Source organism: Myripristis murdjan, chromosome 8 (assembly GCF_902150065.1).
Source record: "Myripristis murdjan chromosome 8, fMyrMur1.1, whole genome shotgun sequence".
NCBI lineage: Eukaryota > Metazoa > Chordata > Actinopteri > Holocentriformes > Holocentridae > Myripristis > Myripristis murdjan.
The window spans coordinates 27,389,398-27,410,849 of record NC_043987.1 but is presented as its reverse complement, the minus strand read 5'-3'; the positions used below and the strand labels follow the sequence as shown (position 1 = coordinate 27,410,849).

The 21,452-nt window shown below is 42.1% G+C and overlaps 1 protein-coding gene across 1 annotated transcript in view; it reads left to right on the top strand.

The window, feature by feature from the left end:
• The first annotated feature begins 4,387 nt into the window (after positions 1-4,387).
• The window catches only part of mybpc2a (myosin binding protein Ca), a 68,408-nt gene continuing 51,343 nt past the window's right edge, over positions 4,388-21,452 (top strand). The window contains exons 1-3 of the mRNA XM_030058956.1: positions 4,388-4,462; positions 20,439-20,474; positions 20,677-20,685. Coding sequence (XP_029914816.1) covers positions 4,441-4,462; positions 20,439-20,474; positions 20,677-20,685 — 67 coding nt within the window. The 5' untranslated portion in view covers positions 4,388-4,440. The remainder of the gene's footprint in view (positions 4,463-20,438; positions 20,475-20,676; positions 20,686-21,452) is intronic.

The following is a 21,452-nucleotide window of genomic DNA, read 5'->3' as shown; positions in this document are numbered from 1 at the left end:
AGTCTCAGCTCTTTCAGCGTGTCCGAGTGTGACTGTTGTCGGCCAGATTCACATCGAGTTTGTCAGCCACGAGAAAAACCGGCAAAACTGGGCTGAATGTGTGTGGTGTGACTCACTCCGGCATACAGAGGCCTTCAAATTATGCCGTTTTTAAGTGTTAATTACAGCATCACGCCAATCAGTGCAACATTTTTAAAAGCCTGAGAGGAATATGCCCATCATTAAATACTTCCCCAGACTAAAGCAAGACGTTCGATACCATTTTCACCTCTTTACGTCTTGTGGTTCAGCTCCAGTGGGTAGCATTTCATGTTAGCTTAGCATAAACACTTGAAGTCTATGGGAGTCATTAGCCTAGCTCCATCAAAGTGTCTTGGCATACAAAAAAGTTGTTCCTCCTGTATCCCCAGACGTGTACTTCAAATCTACATGACCCACTGTGTAAATTAGACAGCTTCGGAGTTGCTGTAAGGTTTATTTTTTCACTTTGACAGAGCTAGGCTAACGACTCCCATAGACTTTGAGTGTTTATGCTAAGCTAACATGAAATGCTACCCACTGGAGCTGAACCACAAGACGTAAAGAGGTGAAAATGGTACCAAACATCTTGTCTCAGTCTGGGGAAGTTGGAACAAGGGATTTTTGCCAAAAACATTGGACAGCACCTTTAACCCAGTGGCAAAATGTGATATCCCTCAAATTTTTGTGAATGTCAGATAGGCGATGTAGTCGCTGTGGCCAAGTTTCAAAGCTTGAAATGTGCCCTTTTATTATAGAACCTCAATCTGATCAATCAGTGCAGTTTTTTTTTTTCATTGAACACAGGAACACTGAAGCAACACGTATCATCCCTCCGAGGCGTGTTAAAATTAAACCAATGGTGTGTGAGATGTCATTTGAGATATGATTTCATGTGGTCAGAAAAACCAGCGCTATTAATCACCCGTCAGAGTCGGATTTCCCATGTCAAAACGTCTCAACTCTTTACCTTCTGAAGTATCTGCTGATGCTGGTGAAGCACACGAGCGGCGACGCCCCGATCAGCGCGCCTCCATGTCGGAGCAGATATAAAAAACACGGTTATTCATCTGATCAGCATGCCACACTAAGCATAGAAGGACATTTGTGCACATGAGCAAAAAGAGACAGGAACATTTTGTGGTAAATGCTGACTTTTCGATATACAGTTCCGCGAACACAGGGGGGGCACGGTGTTATTTTCTGTCCGGTTTCTTCATTGACGTCTTCGGAGAAATGAGGGGAGAGAAAGCCCGGTGAGAGCGCGTCCTCTGTGTTTTCCACACACTGTGATGGAGGGATGGTAATTTAATTTTTCTTTGAAAACCACAGGAGCTGCAATCAGGTGCCATCCATAAGTGACAAAGGTACTTCGCACTGTGCTGCATCAGGCTGAAGCAGAAAACAACCAATAGCCCAAAATCTTATTAAGATGTATTGATGGGACTGGGCATGAAAACAACTCGAGGTGCTCCTGACACTTTGGCGGGGAGGGCAAAAGTTTGTCAGATTTGCACGGGGCGGGGCTGGAGCTGGCCCAAATCAGAATTAAAAAACACTTATGGAGCCTCCTTTTTATCTGAAGATGATTTATTTGATCATAAACCTACAGATGGGTAATATGGACAAAATCAAATGTCACAATATCTTTGACTGAATACCTTGACATTAATACTGTAGGGATGACTGTGTGTGCTCTACTAAGATAAATACACACAAGATTTTGATAAATAGTCATTAGTAATGTGGATATGACAATCAAGCAGAAAATTGCATCCCTTTACTGAAATGCAGCCTTTAAAACCAATATTATAACGTCCAAATCCCAGATAATATCGAGTCTTGTATTGCGATATTGTTAAAATAATCAATACATCGCCTAGCTCTCGCACCACAAGATAAATTACAAAGGCACCAAAGTGTATTATCATTTTCATTTTCATCATTGTCGATGTCAGTAGTTTGCATCTTTATTCCAGAGGACAGTTTTTGGTTTCACATGGATGATTTCTCAGGGACGCCCGTGTCACTATCTTGACTCAAAAGCGGTCAAACTTAAAGATGCTGAATATTGGCGCAAAACATCAACTTATGGGCCGATTCAATTCAAACACATCGGCGGGGTGTGTGCACGCTATCAGAATTTTCCCTTGCGATGGTAAAGATGGATTTGATTTGATTTGACTATTGTTATCTGTATCAGCCTTCAGTAAAATCCTGTTTTGACTGAACTCGCATTTTAGATGGGTCCCTTCCACCAGCTTAATGAGGTGAAGACGGAGAGTAGGTGCTCCGCTTGGCTTTAACTGAGTGTTTAAACCCAGACGGCCCGACAAATGAGAGCGTTAAAAGACTCTGGTGTCATCCTTTACAGTGACTCACTGGATCATGTAGGACAACCATAGCTATTATGCTATATCCGCTTAATGTCCAATGCATGAATTATTTAAACCTATTCAAAGAGTTCAGTCATAGTATAAATCACTTGGCCCAAAGTTTTGCCCATATGATTTATCGCCGACGAGCTGTGGATGTATGAAAAAGACTTATAAAAGCTAGAATATGCCGTAGGCCTGAAGCCACTCCACATCTTTGTGTCCTGTCCAAGCACCCCTTCAGTATCTTCCTCGAGGGTAGTTTGTTCTCCTTGAACATCTGAATCTCAAGTTGCACTTGCTTAAAATAGCTGTTCCTCAATCTCTTTCTATCTTTCTGACTTAAGTTCTTTCTCCCACATTAAAGTTCAAAAGAGCGTTTATTGTTGTAGCCAAGGTTGTTTCTGTCTGCGCAGTTTGGGCGGACAGAAAACTTGTCCGGTGGCAGCAGCCTTGTGTAATGAGTCCGCACGCATCCTGATTTACAATGCAGAGAGGCCAGAATAGATTGGGCTACTGTGTACAGAGGGCTAAGTGTGATGTGAAAAGCTGACTAAATGCATCATTTAAGACCCATACAATGCCTCTCTGTGGCCTGCACAGGGCTCAGAAGTCAGACGTAATGCTGACCACACACCTTCACCCAGACAGGGGATTCTGGATCCAACACATTTTCTCCACGGGGAAAATACACGGTGTTTTCACACAATCACCCCTGTCACAGGCTGTGATTTAAAGTGCTGTTTAAGACCCAGAGATTTTCATCCGCACATTTGTCTCTTCAGTGGGACTGGATCCACTGACTTCTGCTGCCGCTTCCCAACCCAAATCATCATTTTGCAAACAAAAAGCTAACACTGCCGCACATGTTAAATATGTAGCTGGCTGTTCGGTGACTAGATGACTGGAGCTGGGGAGGGAGGGTTGGAAAAATGTGCCAAGAAATGTCTTTTTTCATGTACAAACAAATGTCATGAATTATTTTGAAGGAATTAGGAAAACGCCATTCACTCCTCCCATAGACAATCTTTTTTTTTTTTTTTTTTAAATCCAGAAGTCTAAAAAACACTAAAAAATTAGAGAGAAGTGACGTCATGACTTCGGAGGCCTTTGGGCATTTGTAAAACACACTGTCCCACACATGACCAATGGAAGAAGAATGAGGCCCACAACTGTTTGTACATGCAATTAAATACATACTTGTGTTGTCCATATTAGCATATCCCTGCTGTGCCGACCTAATCTTACAGCATAATGATTAAATTATTCAACAACACATGCATGATAAATCCTTTGTTGGGGCATGTGTGTGTGTGTCTGTGTGTGCATTAGTTCATGTGTGTGTTGGGTTGGAAACTATAGCACTCCAAGAACTTATGAGGTCAGAGACCTCTTTCTGCTGTCTTTGACCTTGTTCCTCTCATGCCTGGCAGAGGGCTCCCAGCCCCATAAAACACAGCCTGTTGACAGCCACAGCTACTGGAGAACAAATGGGATTGTCATAACCTAGGAAACATTGGGCTGCTGCTTTGCTCTCATTTTCATTTTTCCCCCCCTCGTCCTGTTCTGTCAGAAAGATATTTTAAATGTTGTTTCGGGCCAAAGTCATACACAAAACACGTCTGAGCCAGTCGGGCCTCTCCAGCGCCAATCAAGTTGTCAGTCAGCGCCGATCGCCAGTTCGTTAATGTTGCGGCTCCAGGTCCTAACGAGTTAATCGGTTGGCAGGTTTTCCCGAGGGGCCGTGCGCTTCGTTACGGCACTGAACCCACTTCACCTCTGTGGTGTCTTCCTCTCCTCCTCGTCATTACCCTTCCCTTCTCTCCTCAGAGCTCTGCAGCTCTTTCCAAGGTTTCAAGTGACAGCCGCTCTGTCACCCTTCCTTCCTTGTCCCATCCCACTGTGGGTGGGGGAAGAGAAAGAGAGAGAGAGGGGGGGTGGTTGTTGGGGTGATAAAAAGGCAAGAAGGTGGGTAAAGCAGGCAGATCCACAGACAAAAAGGGAGGAAGACGCGTTTTTAGAGGAAACATTATAGACAGAAACAGACATGCCTGAGCCCCAGAAGCCAGGTAAGCACGTCCGACCTGTGCAATGATGGTACCATTTCACTGATCCAAACCCCTTTTGGGAGCGGACGTCGTTTGATTTTGTGAGATGTCTGGTTGACTGGAGAAGACTGATAGGCGCTAGCAATAAATTTCTCAATCCCAGAAAACATACTTGCAGCATTTCATTTAGAAAACCCGTTCTGTCTGTAGGTCAGATGAAATGTCTGAGGTTTGGATGAATGAGGATGTGTAGTAAAGTCTTCTCCACTTTCCAGACTCTCCTCTTGAACCAGAGCCTTTCTGAAAAGAGCATTAGTAGATTGATTAGACTTTGACAGTTGTAACAAAGCACTGTAACTCTAAGATGTGTTTGGGGGAAACAGCAGTCAAGGAGGAGAGTTAACTCGGTCAATTTCAGTCAACAGCTACAGCTGTGCAGTGGCTGCTGCTCACAACAGCTGGAAACACTGCGAACAAATGATGTTGCACACAAATCGGCCTAAAAAACAGTCGAGCTCTTGTTGCTATTCAGTCACATTCAACTGAATCAGTATTTGCACACATCAACTTCACTCATCAAAGGCGAACATTTGTGATTTCACTTTGAAGCAAAATTGGAGCTGACAATGAAATTATCACTGAGATTAGACTTTTATGAAGTGTAGCTTTTCACAAAATTAGCCTTTTTTCTGCCCCCTTTGTAATGCTAATGGTTATTGACAAGAAAGTGTGATCACGTCTTCATTTCGCTCTCAGCCTGCGCCCATAAATTCACTTTGGCTGCCAACGCTCTCGATCTCTGTCTTGGCTCCCTTGTTTCTAGCTGAGAGGGAAACTTCTCCATGTTAACAAATGAAGGCTGAAACTCCCTGAGACAGTTTTTATTTTTTTTAACAAACAAATACATATGATGTTTTAAGAGGGAGAAAATGATCTGTTCTGTTTTTATTGTTTGTTTATGATCTGTTATTCACTTTATTAGATAAAACAGGTGTAAGCAAAAATGAAATGAGACTAACGAAACTGAAAGAAATGTCTGAAAATGCTGAAAAAGGTGTGGAGGCAGTTAATGATGATAGAATAGATAGGCTGTGTGCGCGGCACTAAGACACAAATCTGCATTTGGGGTTGATTGTGCTGAGCAAGGCAAGAATTAGTTTAATGAAGAGCCAGAAGTGAGCACGGCTCTTAAATAAGGCTCAAGGTTAGATATGTATAGCCTAGACAACACTATTGCAAAGTGATAACTGAATAAATGAAATACCCAAAATAATTATTAATAACGGTAAATCTGTTTCATGTACTCATCAAGTGCTTTTTGCTTTTTATTTACAAGTGTTTATATGTGCTCTGTCAGCAGCATATCGTAATCTTGATGAATGCTCGCTTTAACCTTTGATAACCTGAGCACTGAAACTTAGACCGTGCGATCATGGAACATTGCATCGCAATATCCCGAAATGGACCGCTTGTGCTGTATGTCGTAATGTTTGTGTATCTGTTATGGAGGGCTCTGAAGTATGCCCCGCTGTCTTTTCAACAGTAACCTTAAAGCTCTATAAATCACCCGGCTGCTTGAAATCTGAGAAACGAATGCTCCGACGGCAAAGGAGTGAGGACAGGAGGCAGGGAGGAGTTAACAGATGAAAGCGGCGAGATGAGCCAGATGATTTGTTAGAGGGACCTCTGCCAAGCCAGGTGTAACTACCTTGCATCGTATCTCTCCACCTCAGACACCTAATCTATCTGACCCTGATTGCCTTCCTCATTCTGTTACGCTGCCTCCCTCCCTCCCTCACCCGGCGTACATCTGCCTCGGCCGGTTCCAGGCTGCGGTCCTGTAGGAAGTTCATCACTGTTCACCCGCTGCTGGCGTGCGGAAACCTCGTAGCTCCCGTTTGGGTGACTTTTCATGTTTCAATTCAGCTGAAGGATTACATGCCTCTCTGTGGGCTGAGAAAATTCCACAGGCCTTGGGCTTAAGAAACTCTTTCAAAACCCCACTCAGTGATGCACGGCTGCCAAGCTGCAAAACAAGGCTGTTCTTCTTAGATTCGGACGAGTTGACACTTTGGAAATGCAAGGGCTCTCACCTGACACAGATCATGTGTGCTCATATGTTTGGGTATTTTACGAAAGGTTCAGTGGCTCGTGTAGAGATCTGAAATCGCTCTTTCTTAGCAATGCCTCAGCCTTCCTTTTTTAATCCTCTATCACCAAGTAATTCCATCCCAGCATCTGTACGTCTCACCAACGTGGAGCCAGTAAAGGATCCTGACGTCATGTGGATCATATTCCTATCACCACATTACTACCTTCCGTCATACTCCTCTTGTTCATGCGTTTCCACCCATCCCGAGCGGCTGCCCCTGCTTTGAACTCTCGGTTTCGGGGCGCCTCTGCCCCTGTCGATCAGCTGGTCGTAGCTCATGCAAGCTCGGCCCGTGGTGATGTGCTCGCCGCGGTTACGACTGTCTGGTACTCAAGAACCGCTTGGGATCTCTACGAAGCACGTACCCCAATAAACAGTCTTAAGAATAGTTCTGCTGCTTGGGAACAAGACCGTGGCCTTGAGGATCCATGAAGGGGAAGATGCCTCTGCAGGGGGAATCTGTCGACGCGGTTAACCCGGGGATGACCCGGCTTTTAGTGCGACACGATCACCCTGTCCATCTCTCACTTTTATTGTTTGATAAACCGGTGGACTCTTCGGCATGAGTCAATTATAAACCGAACCTCATGTGCCAGTCTCGATGCTGGCAGATGCAGGAAGCTGACGGTGGTATGCTGGCGCTGCTCCACCGCTGCGGGACTACAGAAATAATAACACAATTCCTAATTAAGTGTAATGCTGCTAGAGGCCAGCATCTTTACACAGCCCTGCTCCCCGGAGAAAGACGCTGGGCAACAAGACGTCCGGGGGAAAACCCACTTCCTTGTTTCAAGAGGGCACTCATTGATTAGTGGAAGGTTACAACCTCTTCCTTCACCCTTTAGGCGGCGGGGCAGAGACAAGCAGGCGTCCTGTGACCCTCCACCCCCTCCCTCCCCCTCACTTTCTCACAACTGGCCCCGTGTAGCGTTACCTCATACCGAAGCCGTCATCACGTCCCTGTGGGTGCGCACCCGTCCCTTGATGGATTACAGACAGATGCAGAGTCAAGCGTCCGCACCGGAACGGCTTACAAAGAGAGTGTGAAAAGTTAACCGAGCCCTGATGTGTTATTAACTAAGACTTTCTAAACGCACCCAAAGCGTTGCGCAGTGGATCCACAGCCTGAATGTGTTCATTTATCCTCTACTCTAAAGGCTTCCTCTGTGATTTGAGAGAGGCCTTGGCCTATTTTGAGCGCAGCTATGTTGATGCGAGTTGCAAGACAAAAGGAGATGAATGGAAAGCTGAGGTGGCTGACAGCTTAATACGGTATTTAAACCTGCCTTTGTTTACTGAATACCACTGATTCCTCATCCCTAAATTAGAGCTGCAGTTACCAAATGTTTTCTTAGGTTAAGACTGCTTTGTTCACATGATAATAATTCATTCATGCAGTCAGGAAAGTTAACAGCAATAAGCATAAAATCTCGTCCCCAGTTTCACACTGTTCCTCTGCCCGGCCCCATTATCATATCCGTTCCTTTCTCCTCCTCTGGTCATCCATAAATCTTCATCCTCACACAAGTGGTGGAGGGGAGAGAAGAAGAAGGGAGGAGGCGGAGGATGTGTGAGGAAGACATCACTGGTGGAATGCATACAAGCCATAATTCTTATCATTATCGCTATAAACCAGTGTTATATACGACCACGCCATCCCTCACATTCCCTCCACAGCCTTGCGTGTCTAATCCTTCAGTCCCACACCACAACAGGCTTAATGCATGACCGTTAAAGCACACATACAGTCTAAATAACACAGGGATGTCAGCACCTTTAAAGCTGCATCAGCTTGTCTCAGCGGGAGAACCATCATTAGTGACCTTTCTCTTTGAAGAAAGGTCTTCCCAGAAGTGAAATCACGATAAAATAGAGGCAGAAAAGTTTTTTTTCCTTCCCTTCTGACTGACATATCATCACATAAACTTATAGTTGCAACCCTCTAGCAATAATGAATCAACACAGAATGGCTACCAAACATCTCGTGAACCTCTGATGAAGCCAAAAATAACTCAAGACCCACATGTCATGAACACCGGTGCTGTCCTTCAGTGTTGACTGAAGATATTCAAAATATTTTCACACGTTCAAGAATAGCCCATTCTCTTCTAGCATTTGTTATTTCATACATTGCCTGCAAATATGGCAAGGTCTTGCATTTGTCACACATCCTCACTCTTAAACATTATTTAATCCCCATAAATCCCTAATAAATACATTTAAATAAATAAATGAATGAATAAATAAATAAATAAATAGGACTGGAGTGGCAATTTTTACCAATCATTGCCATTTGTAATAATTTTATCACCTCACAGCTATGCAGATTATTCCCTTTCCATTGCTTTTTATCGAAGATACGGTGTAAAACCAATCTTTATTGCGCAAAATGATTAAAATCCTATCAGTTATCCCTGAAAGCTGTTAAATCCTCACATGACCACTAGACTGAGACAAGCTGGCTACCCAGTGGTTAAATGCCCGTAAACACATATTTGTTATTTACTGGGTTTGAATAGTCTCTTTCAACCACTGTCTCAATCTGCTGCACGCCAGAAAATAAGGCAGAGTGTCCTAAAATAACCTATTTTTCACTAACCTGCTGTATCCAATCATCAATACCTCCAGTTTGCAAGGCGTAAACCCAAACCCAGTTTAATAAACAGCTCACACCCCTGATGCACAAACACAGTGCTCCAGTAAAAAAAAAAAAAAAAAAAAGGAAGTATCCATGATTGCTATAAGTTAGGAATGATTTCAGACAGAATATATTCCTGTTTTATTATCATTTTATTATACAACAGTACACAAGGTTATCCTAGACGAATGCTGGTGATAAAAGTTTTGTGGAAATCGGCCAACTTATAGCTGAACTTGTAGCTACTCTAAAGTTAAATGGTATAATTTTAAATGAAAAATACAGTAGCTGAGTATGAAACGTTTGGTGTAGATTTTTTTTTTTTTCCTGGAGATGTGACATAAAATATAATGTTTTGAACTACTACGATCAGTTTTGAGTGAAGTGGCGGTGCTGTGTGATGAGAGCCTGTGTAGGCCTTAAGCTAAAAAAAAAAAAATCACTACACAGCAGATGATTGCATGGTTGCTCACCTGAAAATGTTTTTTTTTTTTTTTTTTTGCTTTAATTAGGTTTCTTCTTATGCAACAGACGGCTGTAGAAGCAACTGCTGAGCTTCTGTGACGGTCCTCTGGAAAAAAAGAAAAAAAAAAACGTTAATGAGTTCTGATCCAAAAAACATGAATGGTGCAGGCGATGACTTTAATAATATATATTCCATCACCACTGGCAGAACGTCAGCAGGCTAAAGCAAAAAAAAAAGGAAAAAAAAAAAGTGGGTCATCCAAAATTGCAAACACCTTCCCAGATGCATTCCTGAATGGTCGGTCCATTTAAAATTGAGTGCACTTGTCCATCAGATGAAATAACCAACTCGCTGACAGTTGCAGTTACAGCTGAAAGGCCACAGTCGAGATGTAAATTGACATTTGGACGGTCCAAATTAACAGCCGCTGGAAGTTTCGCTACAATTGCTTCAGTCTACCTCAAGAAATACAGTGGGAGTTTATCTTAAATGGAGGTGAATGGAACAGAAAGGAGGAAAGTCCAGCCGCATTCTGTGCAACGCTCACGCCGAGGTTTCAGAGGATTGGCTGAGGTTCAAGGCTTAGAGGAGGATGTAGATGAACCGATCGACGGACTGGGGACAAAAAAAAATATTTGGGTGGCTTCTGAGGAAAAGAAAGCCAGCCTCTGTTGAATGAATAAATGAATTTTATTTATTTTATGTCTCGTCTTGCGACCTATTGCTTATGGGATTATAAGACAAATCATTACTATCACTTTCACTAACTGATGGCTGCCAGGTAAACACATTTTACACATAAAAAGACATTTCAGCAGCACTTGCATCACGTAAGCCAAGTCAGATATCAGTTCGGATCTGGGTTTTCACACCTATCGAATAACGTTAATTGCAAATCACGGTATAAAAGACATTAAAACACAAGGTGAATCTGGCTCCCAGTTTCATTCGGATCACAGTAATTACAGATCTGCCTGTGCTCTGTTAGTGGTCATTGTAATTTATTTAAAGTTGGAGAGAGGATCTTTAGATATTTTAGATGTGTCTCTTAAAGGTGGGACCTTGTCAAGTAGCATTCCAAGTTGACCAAGTTGCTATTAAAAATAAAAATGATAATAATGACAGTAATAATAATCAAAAATCACTGACTGAAGTTTAAATGAATGATTGTGAATTCAGATCAAAACCACAACCACTTAATGATCGATATTTGGTCTTGCTTTGACTTCGCATTATGATTTAGTTATCGACAACTTTTTTTAAAGATTTTTTTTTTGGCATTTCACTTTATTTTGATATTGACAGTAAAGTGAGAGACGGGAACCAGGAGAGCAACTTTTGAGCATAAGGAAATGGAAATAAGACTTGAAATGAAATGGTGCGAACTGGATCTTTGAGAGGCGTTGAGGTGGGCGGTACATTCGTTTATGTGTTTCGAGAAAAACCTCGCTTACTGTAATACACGAGGCAGACTGACGCATTTGTTTTGACACGATCTGAGTCGCCTTCACGAGCACAGAAACTACTGGAATATCCGTTCTTGTGACACTGGATTTACAACATCTGTTACTAATCTGCGTGTCGTGCTCCTACTTTACTGTCACTCCGAGTTTATCCCCTTACTTTCTCCTCGCCGCCCTCCCCCCCCTGCGGTGAGGTGACGTTCTGCTCGGTATGTATCTTTAAGTCATATCATCAGGATTGTCAAATTAACTTGGCAAATGACTGAGTTCTAGAGAAAGAGCAGAGGCTTAAGTGTACCCCAATACTGCCGACAGCATCACCCTTCATCCTCATCATAAAATGGTGAAACTCCATCAGTCACGCTCTGCCCCCAGCATGGATGCCAGCCAAGTGCCAATAATACCATTGATACTCATCCTCATGCTCGGCGTTATAAATAGAGTGTTTGAATATTAATCTTCCCTTTATATCCCTCTGCCAATATGCCCCCTTGGATCTATATTTGAATAATATGCAAATAAAAACACATCTCTTTCACACTATCGTATATTTTAAGTACAGTAGCGGCTTGGCCATGTATGAACGTGGAGCATAATAAAAGAATCGGCCGCTTTTAAAGGTGTTTAATTGTACTGACAAATACCCATATAAATTAGAGCATGCTAAAGTTTCAATTATACAACCGTTTCCCAGAAGCCGAGCTGCTCCAGAGGCAGAAATAATCTCATTGCTCGAGAGAGAGAGAGAGAGAGGAGGTGGAACCGAACAACCTCGGTTTCTCAGAGCACAACTTAACTAAATGATGAACTAAATGACTTCTGTTCTATGTAAGAACGTCAGCTAGCTAGCTTCCCGAGGTTTCCACAGACAAATCTGGCCAACAATTTGTGTGTTTTGCACTCCGGCGTCATTGCTAGACGTAGAAATCACCGCTGTTGATCGTGATAGCACAGATAGTTAGACTGATGACGCTTCCACTCATGGATCAAGGTTGTCTATGTTGATGTGGATCTGTAAACATTAGTTCATAACTGGTCATGATATTATCCTTTGGAGAAATGAAAGCACCATCCTGCTATATGATGCAGCCCACGGTTGAAGCGTTTCGTTATCAATAAGCACTGATTTCTGATTTCTTCTTCACGTTCTTTAATTCGCTTTCAAAAGCTCTCTAACTTGACAGTACCCATGTATAGGCTGGCATGGCGAGTTTTTACTTGGCAGGGTTACATAACCTAAATAACTAAGTATGGCTAGATTGCATTAATTTGGTTTCCTAGTTAATATTAATTAGCTGCTCTCTTACTGCTCGATTTCCCTGGGCTTCAGTCTAATGTCACTTTATTGAGTTGAGCGTCCTTGCGGGGAACGATCAAGTTACTCTTGAGGTTCCTTCTTGGCCAAGTCACCATCCAGTGCATCTTTGGCTGGCAAGTAAACATCTGTGATTTTTTTATTTATCCTCCTTTTCTTTTGTTTTTGGCCATTGGACATCCTATCGAACACATCAGGACGGGGACAACAACACAAAAGATTGCAAGAGTTTAAATTCGGCCTGAGTGAGATGATTTCTGCAACCGGAGCGGGTCTAATTGGGAGAAATATTTGATTAACCTAAACTCCAATCTGCTAACACGGGCCTACATGTGCACAGCTGATTTCCCTTGCTAACATACATTCTGCCTTGGTCTTAGAGTTTCACTGGTGGCTGGCAGACTTGCATGTCATGTGCAGCGGGGGCAGGAGGGGCGGGGGAAGGGGTGTAAAAAGGGCACCAGGCAGCCACAACACAATATGTGCATAGGGGACACGTTACCAGCAATTGGTCTAATGCCCCTGCAGCCCCGCAGAGGCGTCCACGCCGGCCCCGCTCTCTAGTTAACACGTCTACTGTTGCCATAGCTCACGGTTGTAGACACGCGCAAGTGACTAAATGTATTCAGCAGACCACCTACATGCATTGAGCAGACACACCGGTCTCTTAGTTTAAAGAGACAGCCGGCCAGCATCTAGCATTGAAAATACATATACATATATACACAGACAATTAGTGACTGACCCGAAGCCTGTTTTAGCTTTTGGTCAGTCAGCGAGGAAAACAAGAGAAAGGAAAGATTTTGAAGATTGAAATTCTTGGCTGGAGCTGACTCCTTCGGCTTATCCAACTATCCAACGAGCGGGAGACGTACGAAGGGAAGGAAGACGGGGAAATGTCAAGAGAGATTAACTAAGAACATTCCACAGAGGTTACCCTTCAAAAGGAAAAGGAGAGAGAGAGAGAGAGAGAGAGAGAGACAGAGAGAGAGAGAGGGAGTTTGTGAGGTGTGAAGGATGAGCACCAATCCCCAGGAATTGTGTACATGTGCTCATTGCTCGTCATTTATCAGTCATTACGAAACACATTACGGTCAACAGTTTTACTTAATACTCTCTCAGTTTTAATGCCGAGCAGGTCAGAAACAATACGACACAGTTTGCCTGCTCTGAGCAATAATCTCTGACATTTTCATGTGAATAAGTGTTCCTGTCGTGGATTAATATATCCCAGCAGAGATTAAAATTTACCCAGTTCATGAAATCCTTTGGTACACGGGAAGCAATGCTTTCCGTGTTTTCTTTTCGTGTGGAATACACTGAAGATAGACCAGGTACCGTCAGCACAGGCACAGACAGCCGAAAATGACTGAGAAGACAAAGCAAAGAGCGCCACCTACAGAAACTCAAACTTCATCTGCAGGAAATCCGAGGAGAACGATGTCTCCGCGGTCCTGGACGCACAGATTTACAGGTGATCGATGGAAAACGCAGTGCAAAAACAGCCGTGAATACTCAGAGCCAGTTAAAATACATGAAAACATGAAATAACATACTTTTTAAACACAGTAGGCTACAGCTAGGACTTGGTAATGAATATGAAAACTGTTCTCTGGCAAAAAATTAAAAAAATGAAGTTAAGTGACTTCTATCACTGCAAAAACTCAAAATCTTACCAAGATTATTTGTCTTATTTCAAGTCAAAAATGTCTTATTTCTAGTCAAAATATCTCATTACACTTAAAATAAGACATGATCACCTCAGAAGTAAATTGTTTTTAGACAATTGTCTCTTGTTTCAAGTGAAAATTTGCTTGAAACAAGTGAAAATTTGCTTGTTTCATTGGCAAAATGTGTTTCTTGTTTCTAGCTAATTTTCACTTATTTCAAGTGAATTTTCACTTTTCCCACTGGCAAATTTTGCCAATGAAACAAGCAAATTTTCAGTGAATTTTCACTTGAAACAAGTGAAAATTGTCTAAAAACAATTTACCTCTGAGGTGATCATGTCTTATTTTAAGTGTAATGAGATATTTTGACTTGAAATAAGACATTTTTGACTTGAAATAAGACAAATAATCTTGGTAAGATTTTGCGTTTTTAAATAGCAAATAACACTGAGGTGGTGGCTGGTGTTCAAGAGACAAAATCCACATTAGGAATCTGGCCGGGTTTTTTAAGCAGCTAATCTTTGCTTTATATTACCGAACATTAGCTAATATTAGTGTTTTGTAACCTTAACCCCGACTTTTTCCTAACCTTAACGGAGTATTTTTAGCGCTACCTCGCTAGCTAGAAAGCTAACATTTGTTAGCGAACGTTAGCTCGCTCAGAAACCGTCGTGGTCGGGGGACTTCTTAATCCTTCAAAAAGGGCCTTTACTAAGTTTTTGAAAACAAGTGTTGGACTCTTTTGAAGGCTAACAAGAAGTCGGGTGAGTTTATCGTCAATAAAGCTAGCAGCGAGGTTGTGGTATGTAAGGTTATAAATGATGGGTATCAACATTTTAGTAAACCTGGGTTGAAAAATACCAAACTTATCTTTTAAGTAATATATATATTTTAATTGGTATCTTTAACAGTAGAAGCTCATCGTAAAGTTGAATGCAATCTGACTTGAAAAGAGGTCTGCAAATACATATAGATTTACAAGTTTTTTCAGATTTGTCCATTATAGTGTCAAAAATAACTGACATCTGTAGATAAATCACTCAACTATAACTGAAGGTAAGTAAAAATCATTCATAAGAAAATGTGTTTTTCAAATAAATATTTTACATTTTTCTTAGAGGTTTTCTTCTTAACAGCTGAAAGGACCGCAAAAACAAAAACCTGTATATGAGAACCACAGGTGGGCTCACATGTTGTTGTACCTTGAAATAACTTTTAGTCATAAACTTGGAGAGTTCTTCAAAAACGAAAAAGTCGTTTCTGCCGCAGCATCCTTTGGTCGTGATGTCAGCCTTTTCCGTTTCTGCCATCGCTCATGAAACAGTGTTTTTTGGAGTCCAAGAGTAAATGTCAGGTTAAAAAAATATCTTCAATTATTCAGAGCCACTGGGCCGACAATCAAACTGTAGCAGTGCCGTGCATTTTTACTTAAATATATATATCACTGTGTAATTCTATATGTATATGTGGAGCGTTTCATGCTGTTTAGTGGTTGCTTACACCCTAAGCGCCTTACACAGTTGAGAATGCATAATTTTTTTCGTATGGGCGGCCCCGGTGAGAAACAAATCCCCAACCCAGGCTGTGCTCTCCCAACTCAGCTTTAAAGGGCAATGTAAATCTATTGTATACCTAAAAAAAAATCCCTTTTATCACTCTCTTTAGCTTTTATTCTACTTCTTTTCCCAGCACTTAGTTCTTACATGATCATTTTATGGCAATATTGTAAGGGCATTAACGCTCTTGAGAGTTTAAAATGGTATTAGTGATAAGCTTTGTGCATATTTGCCATCACAGGGAAAAACACAGCCTATAATTAAGCATGCACAGAGGAACGAGTGATGTGTATATTTAAAGGGAGTTTTGACAGGAACAGGGGTCACGGAGACCAAAGTAAATAAAATACTCATCTCTTCTTTTGAGATATATTTATCTCAGCCTCACGGTTTCTAACAGATGTTTCCGAAATGATTTGTTAAATATAAACCCAGTATCCAGCTTCAGCACTACCCAATCTGAAGAACCCAATCCTCAGGCTCTTAGCGAGAGGCTTCACACCATCATTGACCCCTGTTGACCTCTGTCATTCTTCCTCTCTTACCCCGCTGCAGTTTTAACCTCACCCTCTCCCTTTCCTCTCTATCCTGCTCAACTCTTTTTCTTCAGAAGAAAGTGGGAATCAGATTAAAGTAGGACAAAGAAACAGCGGGACAGAAAAGTGCTGAGAGTAGGGATTTGCATTAAGTGAAAAGGAAGAAGGAATGGAGACCGCAAGAGACATTATCCATTTAAGAGATACCTCCAAGACAGGGAAACAGAAGATGCTATGGAGTAGAATTATGTAGGTCAGAGAAGACTTGTCAGTAAAGCGTGGATGAGAACGGGGGATGGATCCACACAGTCAAAGTGTCCGTCAGCCGCGCATTACCTTTAGCATTAGCGCTGAGGTTCAAGGGTCAGAGTTGTCCTGGGTTGACTTAGCGCCGTGCTTAGAGCTTTTCCAGTGGAGCGGGACACACGGAGGCAGACGGGGCCGGCCCGTGATGCACAGAGTGCTGACAGCAACCCGAGAGAAGCCTCGGTAAACTGAGCTGAAGGAGAAACAGGTCGCCTGTGGATAATTGCAGCAAAAAAAAAAAAAAAAAAAAAAAAAAAAAGTGTTTTCCAAAGCTGCAGCGGGCTAGAATTTTCTATAAAATTACACCCGCCTTCTCTGCCTAAATGGAAAAGTGGGACTACGGCACAGAAGAACGTGCCATCCTCACTAATTAAGACGCTGCAGCTTTGCCCCAGCTGCTCAAATGAAATTTGAGTGTCAGACACTTTCTCCACCTCCTGGAAATAGATGAAATGTTTTCATCACGGACATTATCTTCAAATTAATTCTGACCAAAATCTCATCGATTTATTTATTCTGGTGCATCTCACACCTTGCCGCTCGGGTGATGAAGCTCTCCGGTCCAGACCTGAGAGACACAAGGGACACTCTCAAAGTCGACCACAAAAGCACTCAAAGCTCGTTTTTTTTAACACTTTCAGCTCTGGAATGGCAACACAAATAAAAACTCTATCTATAACATCAGCGAACGAGCAAAGACAGCTGGGGTCTGTCTCAAATTCAAACCCTTTCACACCCTTCCTTTATTAGGCACCTATTCTGGACAAAACTTTGCATATATTTAACAAGGAACCTAACAATGACACGCAGACTTCCATGCAATGCAAATCAAGCCTCTGGCAAAACTAGAATGTAAAAAACTAAAATGCAAGTTATGTTACAGTATGATTAGCGTTTTTGGCTTGCCGCATGGCCTTATGGGATATCCTGTGTTTTGAAGGAACCACGTGACGAGGATGTGCCGAGTGCTTCCTGCAGTTGAGCGCTCATATTTCCTTAAGAGGCTGTAGTTCCTAAAAATGCTGCTTCATTGCAACTGAGACAGACCCTGGATCTTATGCCTGTCTTCTCCCTTAGATTCCCATTTTTATTTTATCTATTTATTTATTTTTTATTATAAAGCATTACAGACTGGTTCATCTGCCACTCACTGCCATTTGTAGCCGCCAACATGTAAAATTGCTCAGTGTGGCCTCGCATTTTTCAGCTTTCTTTTGTACGGCGTTTCTGATGTTATGTAATCATTTGCATTTTGTGTCTAATCAGCTCCATAAACTCGTTCACCAGGGATGCAGTGAAATTCTTAAGCAGAGCCTCGATAGCCACTGTAAACGGTATGTCTAAATGGAAAAAATAGGCAAAAGCTTATACATTTATTTATGAAAGGATGATCCTGATAACGTGTATAAAATTCCTGTGTAATCATCCATAGAGGAGGCAGTGGTGACCTTCAAGTACTTTTGTGGAAACTCAATTTACTGCGCACAAAAATGTTGCTGGAAGTAATAGAGGGAAATGCATTGTGATTGCTGAGAATCCAGCTATCTTGCATCTTTGCACTGACACAGCACCGTGCCCCAGGGCAAAAACATCTTATACCTTCTGTTTGTTCACATCCCAGCTAGCCTGTGATGTTTTGTCATCAGATTTTCAAGTCATGATGTAAAAAAGAGGTTGTCAGGTAGAGTGAGAATCAGGCAATTTCTCCCCCTAGCACAAATCAGCAATTCTAATCCGGCACTTCAAGGTGTTTTTCCAGGTTATCATGTGGCCAAAATATTTATTTTATTCATTTAATATTTAGGAGCAGTCATTGGTGTCTTCTGAGACTGCAGCAGGAGTTGAGTTTGACTGTGTGTGTGTGTGTGTGTGTGTGAGACTTATTCAGCTTTTCAGCACATGTATTTGCACGTTAACATAAAAACGAATCACAGGTACAAGCTTTTGTTGGAACTAGTTTAACATCCCTTCTCCTTAAACTCACAGAAGCTATTATTAAGCCCTCTAAAAACCCGGTGATTATTCAGGTTTTGAAACCAAGAAAAAGATCCTGTACGTGCCATTATCAAGCAAGAATAAGCAGCAATGCACAAGATGCTTGCAGGGTAATTATTGGCATTTGTCTTAAATGTTTTAGCAATGCAAAATATGAAAGGCGGTGTTGACATCAGACCAGGGATTTGGCGGTTATTGAAATCCTTTCATATGAAATTTCCTGCTCAAGGAAAAGTGATATTCCTTCTGGAACAGCGAGACTCCAGTGGGGCCGCTCTTCCAGCATACACTTTTGAGTTTCAGAACATTTTGGTAAAATGCCTATATTATTAATCAGACATATCTGAAAGCAGTACAGGGCTGTTTCCATGGAGATTTTATGACATTTACTAAGCACCTCAGTTGTCTCTCTGGGTGAAGGTTGTTTCTCCTTTCTCCCCACACTATGGCATGATGAGTCAGAGAGAAAATCCTTCTAAGCAGAACAAGACCTTGTCATCAAGGTAAACTGTGACCCACTTTCCTGTCATTCCGGGCTGGGACTTGATGCAAAGGCAGAAACCCGTCCTGAAGAAAGTGTTTACTGCCTGGTGCGTCACCGACTCGCTCTTGGATGGAAGACTATGGGGGCAATGCAGAACTAAAGCTACGTTTTTGCTGAGAGGCGTTAACAGATCGCTGCCTGAAAAACAAACCTTATCCAAAATAGACGTGTTGCCCCCCTCCCCTCCCCTCCCCCCTCTGTGTGCCACACAGTGTGCCAGCCTTGAGCATAAGCAGAGTGCCAGGGCCAAGCCTTGATATCTTAGATTCACTGTTAAGTAGACTCATGGGACTTCAGTTCTGCAGCGTCAGTTGTGGCTTGTTGGTGGTGGTTTGGGAGACATGATGGTTGTCACGACGATGTCCACATTCATTTCTGCGGCTGAGCCTTTAATACACCCTGCTGACTCCAGATTCCCGGCTAAGTAAGCCAATGAAACCTTTTTTTTTGTTGACACTTGAAACAGAGGCTCTAAACGAGGGCACAGACCTCTGAAATTTTTGAAATGGGCGGTTAAGACGTGAATGCTGCCAAAGTTAAATTATCACTGTGCAGCTGTGTGCTTTAGTTTGTCTGGCAGACAGAAACTCATTCCTAATCTGCTATCTCATTAGACACCCTTGAGCTTCTAAAGTAACCTAGATCTGGGATCCTGGAACTTTGATGTACTTATCCTATCAAAAGCATTTTTGTCTTCAGGCCGCCCCTTTCAGAATTTTTTAAGCCCAATTATTCCTCATGATCTCTGAAAAACTTACTTATATTTATCTCAGCCTCACTGTTTCTATAAACCATGCCTCATTTGAATCATGCTCTATTCCCTTGCTGAAATCCAATATTCTCTCTTTTGCCAGAGGCAAACCCTGCAGAAATCGGTAAGAGGTGCACAAAGCAAGGTTGCCTGAATGCAGTTCCCCTCTGTGGATACTTGTGAATGTGTGTTTATGTTATTGGAATGAAACTGTTTATTTAAACGTGTATATTTTGTGCATAATGTGTGTTTATAAAGGAGCATTTCTTTCTGATTTCCATTTGTCTGAGAAGGACACAGACTGTTTTTCTGCTGAGTGGTTCCACAGGTTCACCCAAAACATTTTTGTGCACAGCAAAAATATATATTTAGAAAACAAACCATCGCAGATCACAGGACTGAAGAGGAAATACTGTCATTGCTGTGCAGAAATTATTTCAGGCGTTGTCTTGTGAGGATTCAGATGATAAGATGTGATTCTTGAAACAGTGCAGTGAGTCTCAGCTCTGAAGCAGCTACTATCCAGACGCTGTGCTGCTGGTGCTGCATGATATGGAATAATGAGGATGTAAAAATTAATTTGCATAATTGTTGTTTAATTGCAGAAGCCAAGGGCGATAAGGCTGCAGCAGCCCCTGCTGGTAAGTCTCTTCATGACATCTAATCCAAGCCCACAAGCTGTGCTCCTGAAATCCAATTTATACTATTGAGTTACACACACAATAATCAGCTATTATGCGGTTAAACTATAATAACCATCGAAAAACAAATATTTTAATATAAGCATCTCATAAAGATGATTTAATGTTCTAACAGATGTTTCTTATTTTGCTCTTTTTTCAGACAATAAGGGTAAGAAAAACACACTGCGGTGATTTGCATGTGTGTGTGTTTCTCCTGTAGATCAGGTGAACGTGTCTGTCGACTGTCATCATCATCATCATCCTCATCCCAAAATAATGACTAATGTCTTTCCCTTCATTCAGAGAAGCTGGCGGAGGAGGAGGGTAAGGCTCTGAGATGAAATAAGCACAGAAGTGATCTTCTGTGGTGATGGGACTGAGCGTGGAGATGCATGATCCTCACTGTGTCTGTCACTGCTAGTCTGGCACACACACACACACACACACACACGCACACACACACAGCTCACTCATACCCACACATACATTCATACACCCACTGTTAGTGCAGCAGTGATTTATTTTAAGTGTTTGTTCGCTCTCCTATTGAGGACGGCTTCTAAGTTTTCATGCCAGAGTGTTTAAAGGCAGTGCAGGTTTTCTTTTATTTGTGGGTAAGCACATGTGAGTGTGTGTGTGTGTGTGTGTGTGTGTGTGTGTGTGTGTGTGTGCCTGTGTCTTTGAATTTCTTATTTTAGCCTGGGTACACTTAATTCTGCGAATGCATACAGTACATGCAAATTAATTTTTCACATTTGTCCCTCAGCTACCATAATAAAAGTGTCTTGTTAGCAGTGTTAGACTTCTCGTTTATACCTGTGTAAGTGCTGCCGGCTACGGCTGAGGGCCAGTTTGCAGCGAGATAACATGTCAACGTTGCCAATGCAATTTTAGCTCCCCGTGAAAAGTTATAAAAGTTCCTCGCATTGTGACAAG